The 23,466-nt window shown below is 45.1% G+C and overlaps 1 protein-coding gene across 2 annotated transcripts in view; it reads right to left on the minus strand.

Annotated features, from left to right (window-relative positions):
- Nucleotides 1-13,126: 13,126 nt before the first annotated feature.
- The window catches only part of LOC147019428 (uncharacterized), a 102,247-nt gene continuing 91,907 nt past the window's right edge, over nt 13,127-23,466 (minus strand). Inside the window, exon 6 of one of the 2 annotated variants that reach the window (XM_085893891.1) lies at nt 13,127-20,163. In XM_085893891.1, the coding sequence (XP_085750017.1) occupies nt 19,216-20,163 (948 nt within the window). In that variant the 3' untranslated portion in view covers nt 13,127-19,215. The remainder of the gene's footprint in view (nt 20,164-23,466) is intronic. The other variant, XM_085893890.1, reaches the window with a different exon arrangement.

A 23,466-nucleotide genomic window follows, 5' to 3' on the forward strand; every position in this document is an offset into this window, starting at 1 on the left:
TGAAATCAAATCAAATCAATTAAACCAACATTGCTAACAACGATCTGGTCAGTGATCTGACAGAAGAACATCCAGGTTTCAACATCCCCCAGAAACAGTGGTCTGCGCTCAACAGCATCTATACTCTCCATGCAAGGACATCACACCGCCTCCACAAATGGAATTTACAACACAGCCGAGCACGTGACTGTGGTCATCCAGATCGGACTATTCATCACTCTGTGAATGAGTGTCACCTACGGAAATTTGATGAGGGATTCAGGACAATTCACCGAACAACAGACAGTGCTGTGACTTGACTGTCCAACTTGGACTTAGATCTGTGAGCTGTAATTTGTCAGACGCAAGATTAGATTAAAATACAATAAAGATTTTTAAGGTTGTAGGAAAAAAAATTTCAGAACTTTACCGCCGTTGATGCAGCATCTTTTACTTTATTTACATCTTTTACTTTATTTAACATGTTGCAGTAGTTATTCGAGGCTATGGCCTCGAGGAATACGCACTAACCTCCAAATGTCTAAGCCGTCTCGCCTGGGTTTGAATCCCAACTCAGCTATAAACTGTCATCCTGGTGTTTTACAAGCAGGGAATTTTATCAGTATGTGTGCCATCTCTCAGACAGACAAACGTTAAACGGGAATCTCGTCTGCCAGCGTTCGTTGATGGATGTTAAAGATCCCATGGTGTCCTTCACGAAGAGTAAGCGAGCTATCGCTGGAACCATGGCTACATTACAAATTCCTGCCATAACTAATCGACCGTCAGGCTTGGCCAGCCAGTTCATGAAAGACCTGGGCCAAGCTTCCCCTGGCCGACCCCACAAGAAAGGTGGGACAATAGTGGCTGTTGTTGAAGAAGATTAGTTATTCGTGCTTGTTGTTTGTGTCCTTTATAGCATCCTTAAAAACAGCAAGTTTACTGTTTGGAATGATTTTCAATTTTGCTTGATTGCCAGATGGGCAGATAGAGTAAAAAACATTATTTTACTCCTCTCTGCACATGCACGATTGGGACAAATTCAGAGCTGGTCCATGAGCCAGTAGGGTTGGTTGGTACCATCTGGTTGGGAATAATTGTCATAGTGATGTTTGGCAAGGTATACAACCCATTAGATGTTTGGCAAGGTATACAACTCGAGTTAGAAAATATGTGATAGCATTGCATCGGTGGTAACTCTTTGTGTGTTATCACCCTGTTTATATGCCTCCATTTAAATCAGCTTTTGTGCAAAATGGCCAGTACAAGGTAAGACATCCTACTTCAACTTCACAACATTTTTATATCAGTCAAGCATTAACATTGAAATTTGTCTCACCTTTTACGAGAATCATTTTCTTCTCTACAAAAAGTGCTAAACATACCTAGGTTGAAAGGTATGTCATTGGTGACACTTATATATCAGTGTTTATTTCCTGTGTGATAAATCATACCGTCTTTAGAAAAGTATTTGTCTATAATTTACTGTGGAAAGTAAATAAAAGTTCTGGAACAATATAATTACATGGGTGTTTCGCAAATATATTAAGAAATCAAAAAATCTAAATTTCTTTTTTGTATGTTGTATATTAAGATCAGTATAGCAGACAATGTTACCCCACCCCCCCCCCCCCCCCAATGAAAAAATACCTAATTTGGACGGATTTATGTAGTTTGGACAATGTCATGATATTTTCCCTGTTGTTATTGAAAGATACTTTCCAAGAATCAAACAAAGGTAAATGATAGCATGTTCATGAACAAGATTAATGTTTTTTTCCCTGTAATTTCTCAAAAAATACAGAATTTCAGGGATTTACACACTCAATAATGCACATATGAAGGTATCAAACACCTGTATTACACAATATAAACCAATAAGACAAGATGGTGAATAAGATAAGATGGCAAGATGGTTAATCATGTGCAATCTGATGAATGAGTTAAAGGTGACAATGAAACACAATCTTCTGTTGTTGGGCATAAAATTACAGAATAGAAACACAAATGTGGTGTTCCACACTAACAAGGCCATGACCTAGGCCCAATGTGTTGCTGATAAACATATTGTCTTATGAACCAAAGACGGGTCCTTTATAGTTTCGAAGACATCTCTGATCATATGCACTGATTGTAAGTGATATAAAATGTTCAAGATGAACTTAAAAATCATAATCATTATCCAGTTCTTCAATATCCTCATCTAAACTTTCCCCATCGTCTGACTCAAAGACGGATGCCTGGTTCTCACAGTCTGGCAGTCTGCACATATCAGTGCATTTCAGCCTGTTTGACAAACACACACATTTTGGTCGTCAACACTTCCTTTTACAATTGTAGGCAAATAAATCAAGGACCGCCTCAGGTGCTGGCTGACCATCCATCCAGTGCACCACCAACTGTTCAACTCCTTCTTCCTTCTCCATCTTCCATCCTCGGCCAACAGGACTTGGTACTTTCAGGTCCTGTTCAAGACATCGTCTCCATATTGTAGCCTGGTAGTTGGCTCTGTGCGTGTTCCACTAAGCAGTCCCTGCATGGTGGGAGCTGGTGGCTCTCTATCTCACCTTTCTCAGCACAGAATAGGTCGTACCTGAGATCATTGACCTGAGTGGATGATGCCTTTGGTGCATAGAGGAGGCAAGTACGTAAATGTCTTGAGTTTGTCCATCATTTCTCGGGGGAGGTCCCATATATGACCCAACTCGAGGAATGTGTCCTGGGTTTCCCTGTTGCTGGTCAAGAGTTTCAAGGTGCTTGTCTTCCCTTTGCCTGCAAACGCACTGACAGTGTCACATCCTGTATATGAGGCTGAGGTTACTAAATGGCTAATCACACACAAAAAGGCTACCACCAATGCAATGCCATCACATCGCTTCTGACTGTAGAGATGTATACCCTGCCAAAAATTACAATGAGCATTATTACCCTCGGATGGTACTGGTGGGCAAAAATTACCGGGTCTGGCTCTTGGCCTGAGCCAAAGTAATGTACAAGTCCAGGTTTGTTTTCTGATTTATGTTCAGAATATAACATTCAATTTAAATTAAATTAATCCTCAATCATAAACTGACGTTTGAAGACAGACAAACAAAGTGAACCAACGCTTATCATAATAAAGACCAATTGCTGTACTGTAGTCCCAAAAAGGAAGCCAGACGTACCAACACACACACACACACACACACACACACACACACACACACACACACACACACACACACACACACACACACACACACACACACACACACATATATATATATAAACACCAAACACACACACACACACATAAATATATATAAACACCACACACACACACACACACACACACATAAATAAACACCACACACACACACACATACACACACACATATATAAACACACACACACACACACTCACATATATAAACACCACACACACACACACACACACACACACACACACACACACACACACACACACACACACACACACACACACACACACACACACACACACACACACACACACCCCTATAAACACCACACACACACACACACACACCTATAAACACCACACACACACACACACACACACACCTATAAACACCGCACACACACACACCTATAAACACCGCACACACACACCTATAAACACCACACACACACATATAAACACCACACACACACACACACACACACACACACACACACACACACACACACACACACACACACACACACACACACACACACATATAAACACCACACACACACACACACACACACATATAAACACCACACACACATATATATTTTGTTGCGGAAATGGCCCTGAGTGGATTATTAATATAGGATTATCCCAGACCCCCATTAAATGCATGTTTAGTCAGGTTGTTCGGTAAATGTGCGCTACATGTGTGTCTGGAGGTGTAGGATGCATGTTAGTGTTCGTACATTGGTGGTGTACCGAGAGCTTCTTCCTTCCCTTCTCTGGACGAGGCCTCGCCCAGTCGGCTGAGAGGGAGTGGCCTCGATAAGGAAGTGAAACCACCCGGGTTCCTTTGCAGACACGTTCTCCACACGTGCAGCTGTCGGCCGAACTGCACGACCTCTGTCGGATGCCGCACCACGGAGCATAGCTTCCCTCGGAACTTTCAGGTACCAAAAGAACTGTGACCTCAGCTCCCTCCCTCCGTGGCTGCAAAAGTCCTTTGCCATTCAACTGGATCTATTTTGTCCGAGTGTGTATCTGAGTGTGTGGCGCCTGTCCATTAAGTAAAAATTGTTTAAGTTTTTGATTACTGTAATTCTTGCCTGTATTATTCTCGCGACAAGTCTGCTCTGTGTCCTCTTTTATAAGTTGCTGTATAATTGTCGCACTACATCTCTCATCTTCCCCTGCATAACATAACCAATAAACCCAAAAGGTGACCACGTGTGACTTCTTTAAGGTCACACTGAGGTGAACAGAGCTGCTATCCACCAGGAGCGACTCCTTGAGGAATATCTGCCGACGAGAGATTCCGATGAGAATCGTTCTACAGAGTAACCATGAAAATTATGCGTTTGCCTCATAACGTCACCAAATGACGTCATAATGTCTCAAGCTTAACATATCTAGAAAGCACTCAGAGGTGTTCAATTTGAGGTACTACACGATATGGTTCCTAAAACTTGAAAATTTGACCTTGGGGTCAAATATGTTTGACCTGAGGCGTTAACCATGAAGGTCAAGGCCAATCACCACCAAAAATTAATCAGCTGAGCGCCAGACCATGAACTATATTCCCATGAAGTTTGAAGACGATCCGATCAAAATTACTCAAAAAATAAGGGTTTCGTCGACTCCCCTGATTTGCGACAAAGTGTCGTTGACCTTTGACCTTGACCTTCAAAATTTTATGCGCTGAAAGGGACCTCTAGAGGCCTCTGATATGTGAAGTTACAAAAATTTCCAATGATAACTGTGCTCTGCAGAATTTTTTTATTCGTGATTACAGACAAAAAAAAACAAACATACAAGCTGACTAACATATTTTGCAAAAACTTCGTTTTGGCAAGATAATAAACCTGTTCCTGTGCCACATGATTTTCCTCGCCTAGTGTAAATAAATCATTGTGGAAATGTTCCCAGTTCGTTTTTGTCTTTTCCTTCATTGGTTCAGCATGGTTCGGATTTGAGTTTAGCCGGGTCTTTATCCCCGATAATCTGTTTATTCTAGCCGGTACATCCTTGGCAGTTCCGCTCGGCTGCATCCGATCCGGAGTTGGTTGTTGGTACTCTACCGTAGTTGGTAGAGTGACCCGGTTCGGCCAAGGTGTACCGTGGGCGTGGTTCCCCGGTTGTCGAAACCGCGTGGTTAATTAGGTAAACTGATTACACCTGGCAGGAAGACCCTACGCTATGCGGTTGAGGTATTGGCGTCCATGGTTGGTTAAGCAACCCACCGCGTCACGGAATTATCCATGAGCGACGGCCAACAATTCCTGGAGTCTGGTGTGAGACGACGTAACTTCCCTCACCTAGTGGTCGTTCTCCCCACTGGACCCTGGGCCCGCAAATATATATATATATAAATATATGTGTATATATATATATATATATATATATATATATATATATATATATATATTGTTATGGCTGTGGAAATTCGCATTACACCATGAAGGGCCCGTAGGTGAGATATCTCTCAGTACATGTGTAGTTAGCCCCAAACCCGTTGTCTTGAGGGAATTTATGTGATTCAGTCGGGCTGCGATCCTTTGAGATAGCCGTTTTTCTGTTCTATCTTAATTTTGAACCAACCACGTCTCAACCGCCATCACACAACAACCACCTTAACCACCACGCCAGCCATCGTCACCAACTACAACCACGCTCCAACCCCAGACAACAACAACAATGCCAACAGCCACGACCTTTACCTTCACAACTCGCTCCCGCAAACATCGCATCACCTTCATTCCCAAACGGCACCATAACCATCAAACCACCACCGAAAACCCTCCACCACCCTCACCTCTCTGCTTCTATGGCCATTCCTGCACCACCTGTGAGCACTGAGCGTCGGGCTGTCTTGGGCCCGTTCAGCGATACGCACCGAGCCGCGAGCGCAAATAGCGGCCTTTCCGAGGAAAATTCGGATCACAAACGCCACAAGCCCACTTTCCTCCGTCCAATTAGCAAGCGCGGGGCGGCTTGGCCCCGCCTCCAGGCGCGTCTGTGTGAAATCGATATATGCAAATTCTAGGATCAGGGGAGATTCACGCCCCCTTTCCTCTGACCAATGGGCGAGCGTGGCTCCGCCCCTCAGGTCTTCCTGATCCGGATATTTACATATTGTTTTCTCCTGCCGGCCTATAAGAAGGCGAGCGCAAGGCGAATGGAGTCAGTCAAGTCGGGTGGAGAGTCAGTCGAGTCGGGTGGCGAAGTGATCGGTGTGGCAGGAAGAGTCAAGTCGGGTGGCAAAGTCAGTCAAGTCGGGTGGCGAAGTCATCGGTGTGTCATCGAGTTGGGTTATGGAGTCGGCTGAGAAGAGATGCGGGAAGAGGCAAAGGAGCTCGGGTCCGAGGCGAGAAGGACGGCGGTCGGCAACGAGGCCGCGGTGTTGGATCGCTCGTCGCGGACCCAAGCCAGCCAGCCATTCTCCTCCCCCAGGGCATCAACAATTCCCCCTTTCCCCCACGCTGAGATAGTGCAACAAGGGGGCCCGTTCCCACCCCACTCCAAACGTCGTGCCAACGAAACCCGCCAAGGAGCACAGAGTCTGGCACAGCCACGCGGCCACATCTGCGGCTCGTCCGCCAACGCGTCACGAGGATGCGGGTAGGGACACCCCCCCCCCCGGTCTCGCGGGCCTGGCCGCTCCTTCAGGTCACGCGTGCATATTGGCCTACAGGCCCGTCTGCCCCCTTGTCTGAGGGTGGCTTCTTTCCTTTGCTTTTGAGTAAATGTGTGTTGGCGCCGTCTGTAAAGTAGAACTGTATAAGTGTTGCCGTGTGTGCGCGTAGTCGGTAGTAACTCTGCGTCGTCGTTGCTTTTATTTTGATTGCTATATGTGCATTCTGACTGTTTGGCTGTATATATGTTTGGCTTTCCGTGTGCCGGGAAATGAATGTGCTTTGTGTGAACTGTTTTCCCATTTCGCTTCGTCTTTTCTTTATTGACCCTCCATCGTGCTTCACGTAAAGGGTTCGTAGTGGGTGCAAAACGCCCGGTAAATAATCTGAACTGTCGAGGTCGACGATAACACCGCTCGGTTATCCCGATAGTACGGAACGGGCCGCCCAAGCGGCTCGTGTCCGGAGTCGACCTGCGGAGAGGGACGATCGCCCGGTTTACCATCCGCGTGGGTACTTAGGTACGTCGAGTTTGGCGAACAACCCTATCCTACGTGGGTGGCCGATTGGCACGATTGTGGTGAGGTCGAAAGGCCCACCCGTGACTGGCTCCGGGCGATAGTTCCCAGAGGGTCATGACTGAATTGTCGGTCCGGGGAGAGGGACGCGGTCGCGATTCGAGTGGCGTGGCCATCCGCACGCCGGCGGGCGCGAATTCGCAAATATATATATATATATATATATATATATATATATATATATATATATATATATATATATATATATATATATATATATATATATATATATATATATATATATATATATATATATATATATATATATATATACACATACATACATATAAAACACACACACATATAAATATATGTAAACTCCACACACACACAAGGATATATTATGAACTGGTTATTAATTAAAAAATACATTTTATTTGACGTTATAACCTGAACTTAAATTGACATTTCCCTCTTTTCCCTTTGTGCGTGTCGTATAAACACTTTACCCTTCGTGCACGGGGTAAAACCACTTTTCCCATCGTGTGTGGGGTAAAACCACTTTTCCCTTCGTGTGTGGGGTAAAACCACTTTTCACTTTGCACGTGGGGTAAAACAACTTTACCCATCGTGCATGGGGTAAAACCACTATTCACTTTGTACATGGGGTAAAAACACTTTTCGCTTCGTGCATGTGGTAAAACCACTTTACTCTTCGTGTGTGGCGTAAAACCACTTTTCCCATCGTGTGTGGGGTGAAACCACTTTTCACTTTGTACGTGGGGTAAAACCACTTTTCGCTTCATGCATGTGGTAAAACCACTTTACTCTTCGTGTGTGGGGTAAAACCACTTTTCGCTTCCTGCGCGGGGTGAAACCACTTTCCCCTTCGTGCATGGGTTAAAAACACTTTACCCTTCGTGTGTGGGGTAAAACCACTTTACCCTTTGTGTGTGGGTTAAAACCACTTTACCCTTCGTGTGTGGGGTTAAACCACTTTACCCTTTGTGTGTGGGTTAAAAACACTTTACCCTTCGTGCGTGGGGTAAAACAACTTTTCCCATCGTGCGTGGGATAAAACCACTTTTCCCATCGTGTGTGGGGTAAATCCACTTTTCCCATCGTGCGTGGGGTGAAACCACTTTTCACTTTGTACGTGGGGTAAAACCACTTTTCGCTTCGTGCATGTGGTAAAACCACTTTACCCTTCGTGTGTGGGGTAAAACCACTTTTCACTTTGCACGTGGGGTAAAACAACTTTTCCCATCGTGCGTGGGGTAAAACCACTTTTCCCATCGTGCGTAGGGTAAAACCACTATTCACTTTGTACATGGGGTAAAAACACTTTTCGCTTCGTGCATGTGGTAAAACAACTTTACCCATCGTGCATGGGGTAAAACCACTATTCACTTTGTACATGGGGTAAAAACACTTTTCGCTTCGTGCATGTGGTAAAACCACTTTACTCTTCGTGTGTGGCGTAAAACCACTTTTCCCATCGTGTGTGGGGTGAAACCACTTTTCACTTTGTACGTGGGGTAAAACCACTTTTCGCTTCATGCATGTGGTAAAACCACTTTACTCTTCGTGTGTGGGGTAAAACCACTTTTCGCTTCCTGCGCGGGGTGAAACCACTTTCCCCTTCGTGCATGGGTTAAAAACACTTTACCCTTCGTGTGTGGGGTAAAACCACTTTACCCTTTGTGTGTGGGTTAAAACCACTTTACCCTTCGTGTGTGGGGTAAAACCACTTTACCCTTTGTGTGTGGGGTAAAACCACTTTACCCTTCGTGCGTGGGGTAAAACCACTTTACCCTTCGTGCATGGGGTAAAACCACTTTACCCTTCGTGCGTGGGGTAAAACCACTTTACCCTTCGTGTGTGGGGTAAAACCACTTTACCCTTTGTGTGTGGGTTAAAACCACTTTACCCTTCGTGCATGGGTTAAAACCACTTTACCCTTCGTGTGTGGGGTAAAACCACTTTACCCTTCGTGTGTGGGGTAAAACCACTTTACCCTTTGTGTGTGGGTTAAAACCACTTTACCCTTCGTGTGTGGGGTAAAACCACTTTACCCTTCATGCATGTGGTAAAACCACTTTACTCTTCGTGTGTGGGGTAAAACCACTTTCCCCTTCGTGCATGGGTTAAAACCACTTTACCCTTCGTGTGTGGGGTAAAACCACTTTACCCTTCGTGTGTGGGGTAAAACCACTTTACCCTTTGTGTGTGGGTTAAAACCACTTTACCCTTCGTGTGTGGGGTAAAACCACTTTACCCTTCATGCATGTGGTAAAACCACTTTACTCTTCGTGTGTGGGGTAAAACCACTTTTCGCTTCCTGCGCGGGGTGAAACCACTTTCCCCTTCGTGCATGGGTTAAAAACACTTTACCCTTCGTGTGTGGGGTAAAACCACTTTACCCTTTGTGTGTGGGTTAAAACCACTTTACCCTTCGTGTGTGGGGTAAAACCACTTTACCCTTCGTGTGTGGGGTAAAACCACTTTACACTTTGTGTGTGGGTTAAAACCACTTTACCCTTCGTGTGTGGGGTAAAACCACTTTTCCCTTCGTGCACGGGGTAAAACCACTTTTCCCTTCGTGCACGGGGTAAAACCACTTTTCCCTTTGTGCATGGGGTAAAACCACTTTTCACTTGGTGCGTAGGGTAAAACCACTTTACCCTTCATGCGTAGGGTAAAATCACTTTACCCTTTCGTGCGTGGGGTAAAACCACTTTTCACTTTGTACGTGGGGTAAAACCACTTTTCCCTTCGTGCACGGGGTAAAACCACTTCTCCCTTTGTGCATGGGGTAAAACCACTTTTCACTTGGTGCGTAGGGTAAAACCACTTTACCCTTCATGCGTAGGGTAAAATCACTTTACCCTTCGTGTGTAGGGTAAAACCACTTTTCACTTGATGCGTGGGGTAAAACCACTTTACCCTTCGTGCGTGGGGTAAAACCACTTTTCACTTTGTACGTAGGGTAAAACCACTTTTCACTTGGTGCGTGTCGTATAAACACTTTACCCTTCGTGCATGGGGTAAAACAACTTTTCCCATCGTGCGTGGGATAAAACCACTTTTCCCATCGTGTGTGGGGTAAATCCACTTTTCCCATCGTGCGTGGGGTGAAACCACTTTTCACTTTGTACGTGGGGTAAAACAACTTTTCGCTTCGTGCATGTGGTAAAACCACTTTACCCTTCGTGTGTGGGGTAAAACCACTTTTCACTTTGCACGTGGGGTAAAACAACTTTTCCCATCGTGCGTGGGGTAAAACCACTTTTCCCATCGTGCGTGGGGTAAAACCACTATTCACTTTGTACATGGGGTAAAAACACTTTTCGCTTCGTGCATGTGGTAAAACCACTTTTCCCATCGTGCGTGGGGTAAAACCACTATTCACTTTGTACATGGGGTAAAAACACTTTTCGCTTCGTGCATGTGGTAAAACCACTTTACTCTTCGTGTGTGGCGTAAAACCACTTTTCCCATCGTGTGTGGGGTGAAACCACTTTTCACTTTGTACGTGGGGTAAAACCACTTTTCGCTTCATGCATGTGGTAAAACCACTTTACTCTTCGTGTGTGGGGTAAAACCACTTTTCGCTTCCTGCGCGGGGTGAAACCACTTTACCCTTCGTGCATGGGTTAAAAACACTTTACCCTTCGTGTGTGGGGTAAAACCACTTTACCCTTCGTGTGTGGGGTAAAACCACTTTACCCTTTGTGTGTGGGTTAAAACCACTTTACCCTTCGTGTGTGGGGTAAAACCACTTTACCCTTCGTGTGTGGGGTAAAACCACTTTACACTTTGTGTGTGGGTTAAAACCACTTTACCCTTCGTGTGTGGGGTAAAACCACTTTACCCTTCGTGTGTGGGGTAAAACCACTTTACACTTTGTACGTGGGGTAAAACCACTTTACCCTTCGTGCGTGGGGTAAAACCACTTTTCCCTTCATGCACGGGGTAAAACCACTTTTCACTTGGTGCGTAGGGTAAAACCACTTTACCCTTCATGCATGGGGAAAACCACTTTACCCTTCGTGCGTGGGGTAAACCACTTTACCCTTCGTGCGTGGGGTAAAACCACTTTACCCTTCGTGCGTCGGGTGAAACCACTGTTCCTTTCGTGCGTCGGGTAAAACCACTTTACACTTTGTACGTGGGGTAAAACCACTTTACCCTTCGTGCGTCGGGTGAAACCACCGTTCCTTTCGTGCGTCGGGTAAAACCACTTTACCCTTCGTGTGTGGGGTAAAACCACTTTACCCTTCGTGCGTGGGGTAAAACCACTTTTCCCTTCATGCACGGGGTAAAACCACTTTTCACTTGGTGCGTAGGGTAAAACCACTTTACCCTTCATGCATGGGGAAAACCACTTTACCCTTCGTGCGTGGGGTAAAACCACTTTACCCTTCGTGCGTCGGGTGAAACCACTGTTCCTTTCGTGCGTCGGGTAAAACCACTTTACACTTTGTACGTGGGGTAAAACCACTTTACCCTTCGTGCGTCGGGTGAAACCACCGTTCCTTTCGTGCGTCGGGTAAAACCACTTTACCCTTCGTGTGTGGGGTAAAACCACTTTACCCTTCGTGCGTGGGGTAAAACCACTTTTCCCTTCATGCACGGGGTAAAACCACTTTTCACTTGGTGCGTAGGGTAAAACCACTTTACCCTTCATGCATGGGGAAAACCACTTTACCCTTCGTGCGTGGGGTAAACCACTTTACCCTTCGTGCGTGGGGTAAAACCACTTTACCCTTCGTGCGTCGGGTGAAACCACTGTTCCTTTCGTGCGTCGGGTAAAACCACTTTTCACTTTGTACGTAGGGTAAAAGCACTTTTCACTTGGTGCGTGGGGTAAAAACACTTTACCCTTCGTGCGTGGGGTAAAACAACTTTTCCCATCGTGCGTGGGATAAAACCACTTTTCCCATCGTGTGTGGGGTAAATCCACTTTTCCCATCGTGCGTGGGGTGAAACCACTTTTCACTTTGTACGTGGGGTAAAACCACTTTTCGCTTCGTGCATGTGGTAAAACCACTTTACCCTTCGTGTGTGGGGTAAAACCACTTTTCACTTTGCACGTGGGGTAAAACAACTTTTCCCATCGTGCATGGGGTAAAACCACTTTTCCCATCGTGCGTGGGGTAAAACCACTATTCACTTTGTACATGGGGTAAAAACACCTTTCGCTTCGTGCATGTGATAAAACCACTTTACTCTTCGTGTGTGGGGTAAAACCACTTTTCCCATCGTGTGTGGGGTGAAACCACTTTTCACTTTGTACGTGGGGTAAAAACACTTTTCGCTTCATGCATGTGGTAAAACCACTTTACCCTTCGTGTGTGGGGTAAAACCACTTTTCGCTTCGTGCATGTGGTAAAACCACTTTCCCCTTTGTGTGTGGGGTAAAACCACTTTTTGCTTCATGCGCGGGGTGAAACCACTTTCCCCTTCGTGCATGGGTTAAAAATACTTTACCCTTCGTGTGTGGGGTAAAACCACTTTACCCTTTGTGTGTGGGGTAAAACCACTTTACCCTTTGTGTATGGGTTAAAACCACTTTCCCCTTCGTGCATGGGTTAAAAATACTTTACCCTTCGTGTGTGGGGTAAAACCACTTTACCCTTTGTGTGTGGGGAAAAACCACTTTACCCTTTGTGTATGGGTTAAAACCACTTTACCCTTCGTGTGTGGGTTAAAACTAATTTACCCTTCCTGTGTGGGGTAAAACCACTTTTCACTTTGTACATGGGGTAAAACCACTTCACTTTGTATGTGGAGTAAAGCCACTTTTCGCCTCATGCGCGGGGTGGAACCACTTTACCCTTCGTGTGTGGGATTAACAACCACTTTCCCCATGTTTTGTGTTTTGTTCTTTGTTGGCCACGTGTTCAACACATCCACTTCCTTCATTGTCTCCTTGTTTTCTGATTTTATTTTCTCCCCCACCACCTTTGTGCACACCTGTCCTTTTCACATTACTTCAAACCCCCCCCTCACTCTTTTCTTCTTCCTTCTCAAATATTGCAACAAATAAATAATGAAAAGTCGTTAATTATCACTCATTCAGCCCCCAAACTCATTCATTTTTCCTCTCATCTCTGCTTTTCTTCCCCTCCTTTCACATGACATCAAATCAAATCTTTAAAATGACAATGTTGTCATGTTTAATTGACCTACATTCTTCCTTCTTTAAGTCACAATCATTCCCAACTTCTGAAAGGGTCCAAAGTCTTTCACAAACTATCTGGACTGGTCTGATGTTCGACTGAATAGGTTCGAGCAGGAATCTCTGATTTGTTCAGGGTGCCATCAATGGCTCGCCTCCTCTTCTTGAAGGACACCGTCGGATCTTTAATGTCCAGCAACTAATGCTGGCACATGGGACACACAGTGCAACGTCTGTCCGAGGGATGATACACGCATTGATGCCTCGCCCTACCTGTGAAACACCAGGATAACGGGTTTTTACCTGGGATGATATTAAAACCATGTTACACAGCTCAGAGGAAAAATGTTTAATCTTTCTTTACTCATTTCCAAAAGTCTTTCTTCCACCATCTTGCTTCCTTTTCTTCCCTTCTTTCCTTTTTCCTTATTTGGTCACTTGCAAACCCGTGGCCCATCTCCCATATTGTTCATGCAGTGCTGTCTTTCTTCAGACTCTTAATCAGTCTAATCACCCATCCAGCCATCCCAATCCTGATGTCAGGGCTTCATCTTTCAGATGTTGGAATTTTGAAAGTAAACCAGTTTTTTTAATGACCGTGAGTTTATGGTAACACCCTTCACATTGGTACACTCCGCCACATCATCTCCTGCAAGGTCAGGTTTTCCCGCTCCCACCCTCACTTCGGGTCCACTTCCTCCACTCTCGCTCTGAGTCCTCCCCATCCTCAAGCCTGTCCATGTCACCCCTCCACCTCTCCGCTGCCCCCCATGGCCTACCACATCTCCACTTCCCCCATCTTTCCAACATTGTCTCTTCCCCTGTTCCCAACTGTGTACACCTGCAACACCCGAAACCTTTCCTCCTGCAAAGGACTTCTGATACTCCATGGGAATGACGCAATCTGTGATCCTTTCGGCCTGGATTTTTGCAAATGGTAAATCCTCCCTGTTGGACGTGTTGACGATCAACATTCCTGATAATATATCCTACTGCTCTACTGATACAATTGGTTCATCTTATCACATGGTTGAGAGTCAATGTCTCTCTAGTTGTTGCCAGAGAGCTGCCCGAGCACCGACCTGTTGGGCGGTTTTCTCAGGCCAACTGGTAGGGATGGCAAGCTGCCCTCTCACTTCAGGACTGCTCTTCCATTTCCACCTCCCTTGATATCAATGCCACCCATCTACGAATTCTTCCACAAAAGTCTGCTGTTAGATATATTCTCTCTCATGTCGAGAGTTATTCCATCTCATCTGCAGTTATTGTACCAATCCTCTCACTCCTGGTACATTGAATCATGTGGTTGCCTTCAAATGACATGCTTACTCTTACTGGAAAGCAAATCCAACTGAAAGCTATCTCAGACCATTCCATAAAGCTCGCAACAAGTGTTTGTCCACTCTCAAGAGAGTCAGAAATGAACAACTGGCCAAACCCAAGGATGAATTTCAAACCTGTCTCCTTCCCCCAAACACCTGGTGGCACCTTGATAAGTTTGTCTCTGGTGTGTGCTCCCACTCCATCCTTTCGCTCATTTAAAATGGCACCACAGCCTACTGTCCTCGTGAGAAGCCTGAATGTCTCAATTCGGTGTTTTCTTACAAATCTCACACACTCAACGCTTCATTCCTTCTACCTACCCTACACAATTGCACCAAACTGCTCCAGGAGTCTGAGTCTTTCTTACTGACAAGGTGGAAAAGTTTCTGGCAACCCTCAACTTTGATTTTGCAATGGGCCGAGACAGCATTAGAGCACCGCTCTGTCACACTTACACATTCTCTTTCTGTTCTATTCAGCCTATCATTTGCCTTCAGTCACGTCTTGTCTGATTAAAAGGCAGTTAGCATCACAACAAACATGGCCCAAAAACAAATCCTCATAACTCACGTGTATTAGCTTCCTTCAAAGTATAGGCAAGTCCATCATCTTTCAACCACTTCCATTCATAAACCATTACATCTTTCAACCACGTCCATTCATAACCCACTATCTTTCTCAACCACATCCAATCATAACCCACTATCTTTCTCAACCACCTCCATTCACAACCCACTATCTTTCTCAACCACATCCATTCATAATACACTATCTTTCTCAACCACGTCCATTCATAACCCACTATCTTTCTCAACCACATCCATTCACAACCCCCTATCTTTCTCAATCACGTCCATTGATAACCCACTATCTTTCTCAACCACGTCCATTCATAACCCACTATCTTTCTCAACCACGTTCATTCATAACCCACTATCTTTCTCAACCACGTCCATTCGTAGTCCACGATATTTCTCAACCACATCCATTCATAACCCACTCTCTTTCTCAACCACCTCCATTCACAACCCACTGACTTTCTCAACCACTTCCATTCATAACCCACTATCTTTCTCAACCACGTCCATTCATAACACACGATCTTTCTCAACCACCTCCATTCATAACCCACTATCTTTCTCAACCACATCCATTCATAACCCACTATCTTTCTCAACCACTTCCATTCATAACCCACTCTTTCTCAACCATGTACATTCATAATCCACTCTCTTTCTCAACCACGTCCATTCATAACCCACTCTCTTTCTCAACCACCTCCACTCATAACCCAGGATCTTTCTCAACGACGTCCATTCATAACCCACGATCTTTCTCAACCATGTCCATTCATAACCCACTCTCTTTCTCAACCACATCCATTCATAACCCACTATCTTTCTCAACCACTTCCATTCATAACCCACTCTTTCTCAACCATGTACATTCATAATCCACTCTCTTTCTCAACCACGTCCATTCATAACCCACTCTCTTTCTCAACCACCTCCATTCATAACACACAATCTTTCTCAACCACGTCCATTCATAACCCACAATCTTTCTTAACCACTTCCATTCATAACCCACTATCTTTCTCAACCACGTCCATTCATAACACACGATCTTTCTCAACCACCTCCATTCATAACCCACTATCTTTCTCAACCACATCCATTCATAACCCACTATCTTTCTCAACCACTTCCATTCATAATCCACTCTTTCTCAACCATGTACATTCATAATCCACTCTCTTTCTCAACCACGTCCATTCATAACCCACGATCTTTCTCAACCATCTCCATTCATAACCCACTGTCTTTCTCAACCACCTCCATTCATAACACACGATCTTTCTCAAACACGTCCATTCATAACCCACTCTCTTTCTCAACCACCTCCATTCACAGCAAACGATCTTTCTCAACCATGTCCATTCATAACCCACTATCTATCTCAACCACGTCCATTCATAACCCATAATCTTTCTCAACCACATCCATTCGTAACCCACAATCATTTCTCAACCACTTCCATTCACAACCCACTATCTTTCTCAACCACGTCCATTCATAACACAGATCTTTCTCAACCACCTCCATTCATAACCCACTATCTTTCTCAACCACTTCCATTCATAACCCACTCTCTTTCTCAACCACGTCCATTCATAACCCACTATCTTTCTCAACCACCTCCATTCATTATCCACGATCTTTCTCAACCACGTCCATTCATAACCCACTATCTTTCTCAATGACCTCCATTCATAACACACAATCTTTCTCAACCACATCCATTCATAACCCACAATCTTTCTCAACCACATCCATTCATCACCCACTATCTTTTTCAACCACGTCCATTCATAACCCACTCTCTTTCTCAACCAGCTCCATTAATAACCCACTCTCTTTCTCAACCAGCTCCATTCATAACACACTCTCTTTCTCAACCACCTCCATTCATAACCCACTATCTTTCTCAACCACGTCCATTCATAATCTACTATCTTTCTCACCCACCTCCAATCATAACCCACTATCTCAACCACCTCCAATCATAACACACTATCTTTCTCAACCACCTCCAATCATAACACACTATCTTTCTCAACCACCTCCATTCATAACACACGATCTTTCTCAACCACGTCCATTCAGAACCCACTCTCTTTCTCAACCACCTCCATTCATAACACACGATCTTTCTCAACCACTTCCATTCATAACCGACTATCTTTCTCAACCACTTCCATTCATAACCCACTATCTTTCTCAACCACTTCCATTCATAACCCACTATCTTTCTCAACCACATCCATTCATAACACACTATCTTTCTCAACCACTTCCATTCATAACCCACTCTCTTTCTCAACCACATCCATTCATAACCCACTCTCTTTCTCAACCACGTCCATTCATAACCCACTATCTTTCTCAACCACCTCCACTCATAACCCAGGATCTTTCTCAACGACGTCCATTCATAACCCACTATCTTTCTCAACCACCTCCATTCATAACACACGATATTTCTCAACCACATCCTTTCATAACCCACAATCTTTCTCAACCACATCCATTCATCACCCACGATCTTTGTGAACCATGTCCATTCAAAACCCACTCTCTTTCTCAACCACATCCATTCATAACACACGATCTTTCTCAACCACTTCCATTCATAACCCACTATCTTTCTCAACCACGTCCATTCATAACCCACTGTCTTTCTCAACCACCTCCAATCATAACACACTATCTTTCTCAACCACGTCCATTCATAACACACGATCTTTCTCATCCACCTCCAATCATAATCCACTAACTTTCTCAAACATGTCCATTCATAACACACAATCTTTCTCATCCACCTCCATTCACAACAACCACTTCCATTCATAACCCACTGACTTTCTCAACCATTTCCATTCACAACCCACTGTCTTTCTCAACCACCTCTAAGCATAACACACTATCTTTCTCAACCACCTCTAATCATAACACACTATCTTTCTCAACCACCTCCATTCATAACACACTATCTTTCTCAACCACCTCCATTCATAACATTATCTTTCTCATCCACCTCAAATCATAATCCACTATCTTTCTCACCCACCTCCAATCATAACCCACTATCTCAACCACCTCAAATCATAACACACTATCTTTCTCAACTACCTCAATTCATAATCCTCTATCTTTCTTAACCACGTCCATTCATAACCCACTATCTTTCTCAACCACCTCCATTCATAATCCACTATCTTTCTCAACCACCTCCATTCATAATCCACTATCTTTCTCAACCATCTCCATTCATAATCCACTATCTTTCTCACCTTCCTCCATTCATAACTCACTATCTTTTTGAACCACCTCCATTTTAAACCCATTATCTTTCTTACCCACCTCCATTCATCATCACTAACCTCGGTCTCACATCTCCTTTCCGCAATGAAGCATCTCTATCAATAATCATTGAGCATGTCCATTCCTAATCCATTACCATACACACCATAATTCTTACCTTTTCCCCACAACTCATTCATTTTCCTCTGTTCCACAACTTATCTCTCAGTACCATCTCCTTTCCCCCATTATCAGCTGAACTGTAACTATTGCTACGTGTATATTAAGTTGCATGCATGCTGCCATTAAATAAAGATTGCACGTGAGGTTTGTCCTGCCTTGTGGGGCGACTGCAAACCATATATGATAGGCCAACTCACAATGTGAATTATCCCGTCCGTTTGTTCAACTGAGCCTCAACATACAGCAGCCGTGAGTGAGCACATTTTCCATTAAGCTTTCCTGGTCAAGGCTTTGTTCAGATGGGCTTTGTCAAAGCACATTTCTCTACTTTGGACACCCTTCAGTTCAGCACGTTTCCGTACTTTTGTGCCTTGCGCAGGCTCTCCTTCCTTCTCCATTCCACTACGCTGACATTTATGCGTGGCCGGTTGCTTGGGGTTGCGTACGTCACATCTTCACGATTAGCACCGACGTCCTCGCGCCTTAGAACATTGGAGCTGGAACTGGGGTCTGCATATGTGGGAGGCATCACCCGTCCGGACCACCCGCGTTGCACATCATTCCAGGCCCAGGGATGCGGACGCCTCGCTGCTCCCAGCTGAATCTCACCTCCGCTTTGTGCATCCGCCGTAGATCCAGCAGAGATGGACCCTGGTCTCCAGAAAGCCTTTTCTGCAGGATCGCGTGGCCGTTCCCAACCCATGGGCTGCATCCTTTGCCGTGATTGGTCGACCGAGTCTCTGCCACCGCTTTCTTGGTCCGATTCTACAATGAAGTTTTCGCAAAACGTTTTTTGCCAAGTTTGTTGCGCATCTTCCTGTGAGCCACGGAGAGCTAGTTCGTCCAAGGCTCCACGGATACCCGGCACATCCGGACATGATGTGAGCTCCTGGTCTGGAGATGGACACTCCGATACCGACCATAGTGGCCAATGCAAGCTGGATTCTGCTCCGTTAGGCTTGGCGAGTTGACGTACCGGACCTCCATGTGGAAGCCCTTCCAGGTGTATATGCGAATTATGCGATGTGAAGTTTGGAAAGTTAGTGCAGGGGGAAGAGGAGGTGTCACACTCCGAGCCATGACCCACCACACGTTCTCCGGTGCGGTCATCCGTGACCGGGCCCGTGTCCCTGCAGAGCTGTCCTGGAGATGCAGTGCTGAACACGGGCTGCTCAGCCCAGTCGGGCCGCACTTCACAACGGAATCCTGGAGGGGGTGAGGTGCATGAAGATGACGATACAAAGCTCCTCGTGCCTGGCATGCACGGTACCTCATCCGCCTCGTAGAGCTGTGAAAAGAAGGGCATGAACGGTTTATTGGACGTTGCAAATAAGTATTTGCTCTCTTCTCTGAAACTACACCTACAATTTCAACGAAACTTGACCACAACCTTCATCACCCATGATATACTAAAGCTTGTTCACGCCATTTTTTAAAATCGGGGTCTAAAGGGGTTTCCCCCCCAATGGAGGTATTTGCTTTCTGCGGAGAAGCCACACACAAAATTCTGATGAAACTTCACCCCAACCTTCGTTACCCGTGATGTACCAAAGTTCGTTCATGACATTATAAAAATCAAGCTTAAAGGGGATGTAAAGGGGAGGTGGCCCCCCAAACTATGTATTTGGTTTCTTCTTTGAAACTAAACACAATTCCGATGAAACTTGACCACCACCTTCATCACCCGTTATTTATGTATCAAAGATTGTTCACACCATTAAAAAGAATCGGTGTCTAAGGGTCTACTGGAGGTTGCCTCCCCCCCAAAAAAATATGTATTTGCTTTCTTATCTGAAACCACACACACACAATTTCGATGAAACTTGACCATGACCTTTATTACTCGTGATGTACCAAAGTTTTTTTCACGGCATGAAAAAAATATATCTAGAGGTATTTACTTTCTTCCTCATTACATATTTTCCATGTCTACCAGTGGTTCCCTGGTTATATGATCCAGCCGGTACCAGGTGAGCACCCTGGGATATCGCTCCTATTTTTGTTTTTTTAATTACCAAGCTGTTTTCTTCTTATAGCCAATTTAAGTCCATTGTAGTACAAAGAACTCCCTCAATGCTGAATGTTTTTTTAAATACTGTATAATACAAAGTTGAGGTTTATGGCAGAGCGAGAACAGAAAACAGAATGGAAAATGGGGAACCTCTAATAGTGGGATAAAAGGAACACAACAGAAGAATACTTGGAGGAAGAATAGGTGAGGGGAAGAATGAGAGCGATTGGGTCGACGTGGCCACAGGAAGTGAACAAGTGGAATACAAGCCCAAACACCACAAGAGGGGTGTGAAAGAGGAGGAAAGACAGGTCTCAAACCTTCCCCCCACACCCCACACACTCAAACCTTTCCCCATACACCATGTACACTCAACCCTTCACCTGCACCACACACACACACACACACACACACACACACACACACACACACACACACACACACACACACACACACACACACACACACACACACACACACACACACACACACACACTACCCTGCACCCCTCACACTCAAACCTTCCCCCTCCCCAAAGCCTCACCTAGCCCACACAAAGCCTCCCCCTATCCTGCACCCTCCCAATGCCTTCTCCCCCTTTCTCTAACTGTGTGGACCTCAAATATCTGGGGCCTCCACTCCAACCTGACAGATGTCTCAATCCAGGCTGCTGCCAATAAACCTGACATAACCTGTATAACAGAATCCTTCCTCCCACAGGATGTCCCTGACTATTGTCTCTCCCCGGTTAGAGTCTCCTCTGGTTTGATAAGCCTGAACCACGCCCCGGCTGTGGAGTTGCACTTCACATCAAGAACTCAATATCTCACTATCCATGTGCTGACCTTACACTTCCTAATCCCCAGGAGTACATCTGGCTGCGACTTTCCCTCCACTCCTATCTCTTGTTGATCTGTGTGTTTTACCATCCCCCTAACAGTGACGACTCCATCTTCATCTCTCTCTCTCTCAGAAAACATGGACAAACTTTTAACCATTCATCCCAACTCTCTCTCCTCATATGTGGGAATTTCAGTAGTCACCATGCTAATTGGCTGGGTGTTGGTACCTCTTCCACCAGCCATGGCACTTCATCAAAGGACCTCTGTGGCTCCATGGAACTGACTCAATCAGTGAACTTTCCAACCTGGATTTCTCCCAATGGCAAATCCTCCCTCGTGGACTTGGTGATGACAAACTTTCTCACAAATATCTCCTGCTCTTCCTTTGCTCCAATTGGTTCATCTGATCATGTGCTTGTGAGAGTCAACATCTCTCTGGCTATTCTTAGAGAGCTGCCTCAACGCTGGTGATTCTGGCATTTCACTCAAGCAGATTGGCAGGGACTGCGAGCAGCCATCTCCCTTTAGGACTGATCTCCCATATCCACTACTCCTGATGGAAGTTAACTCGGTATGGGAATTCTTCTACAGAATCTCTCTCTCTCTCTCTCTCTCTCTCTCTCTCTCTCTCTCTCTCTCTCTCTCTCTCTCTCTCTCTCTCTCTCTCTCTCTCTCTCTCAATCTCTCTCTCTCAATCTCTCTCTCTCTCTCTCTCTCTCTCTCTCTCTCTCTCTCTCTCTCTCTCTCTCTCTCTCTCTCTCTCTCTCTCTCTCTCTCTCTCAATCTCTCTCTCTCAATCTCTCTCTCTCTCTCTCTCTCTCTCTCTCTTTCTCTCTCTCTCTCTCTCTCTCTCTCAATCTCTCTCTCTCAATCTCTCTCTCTCTCTCTCTCTTCTTCAATTATCCAACCCTTCTTCTCCCCATTGTACATCGAATCCTGTGGTGAGGCAGTTGCTCTGAAACAACTTGCTTTCTCTTCCTGGAAGGCAAATCCGACCGAAGGCAATCTCGGTGCATTCCACAAAGTCCACAACAAGTGTGTGTTCACTCTCAGGACAATCAGAAAACAACATCTGTCAAACCTAAAAAATGAACTTTCAAACTTGTCTCCCTCCTCTCAGACCTGGTGGTGCCTTGCTAAGTCTCTCTCTGTAGTATGCACCCCCTCCATCTCTTCCCTTCCCTCTCTTCAAATGGCACCACAGCTTATTCCGCTCATGAGAAGGCTGAATGCCTCAATTCTGTGTTTGCTTCCAAATCTTGCATCCTCAATATCCATCACTCTCAGTACCTATCCTTCCCTGTCGGACCAAATGCTCCTGGACTCAGTGTCATTTGCACCTGAGAAGGTGCAGAAGGTTCTTTCAACCCTCGACTCTGACTCTGCATCTGATCCGGATGGCATCAGTTCACGTGTCCTAAAAACCTGCTCTGCTGCTCTTTCACCTCCTCTCTCTGCCCTTTTCATCCTGCCATTTGCAGTCATCTTCCATCTGCTTGGAAAACCACCATCATCACTGCACTACATAAAAATGTGCAAAAAATGGACCCCTTTAAATATAGACCAATAAAGCTTCCAATCATCATCAACATCAAGGAATCCATCATCACAGTTGAAATGAAATCCTTCCTCTTCTCCAAGAACCTCATCTTGGATCACTAATTTGGTTTCAGACCAGGTCACTCCACCTTGGAAATGCTGCTTCAACTCTCCCACAAATGGATGGAGGTCCTCAATG

The sequence above is a fragment of the Eptatretus burgeri genome, chromosome 9 (genome assembly GCF_056783735.1).
Source record: "Eptatretus burgeri isolate ZD-2024b chromosome 9, Ebu_testis_v1, whole genome shotgun sequence".
Lineage (NCBI taxonomy): Eukaryota > Metazoa > Chordata > Myxini > Myxiniformes > Myxinidae > Eptatretus > Eptatretus burgeri.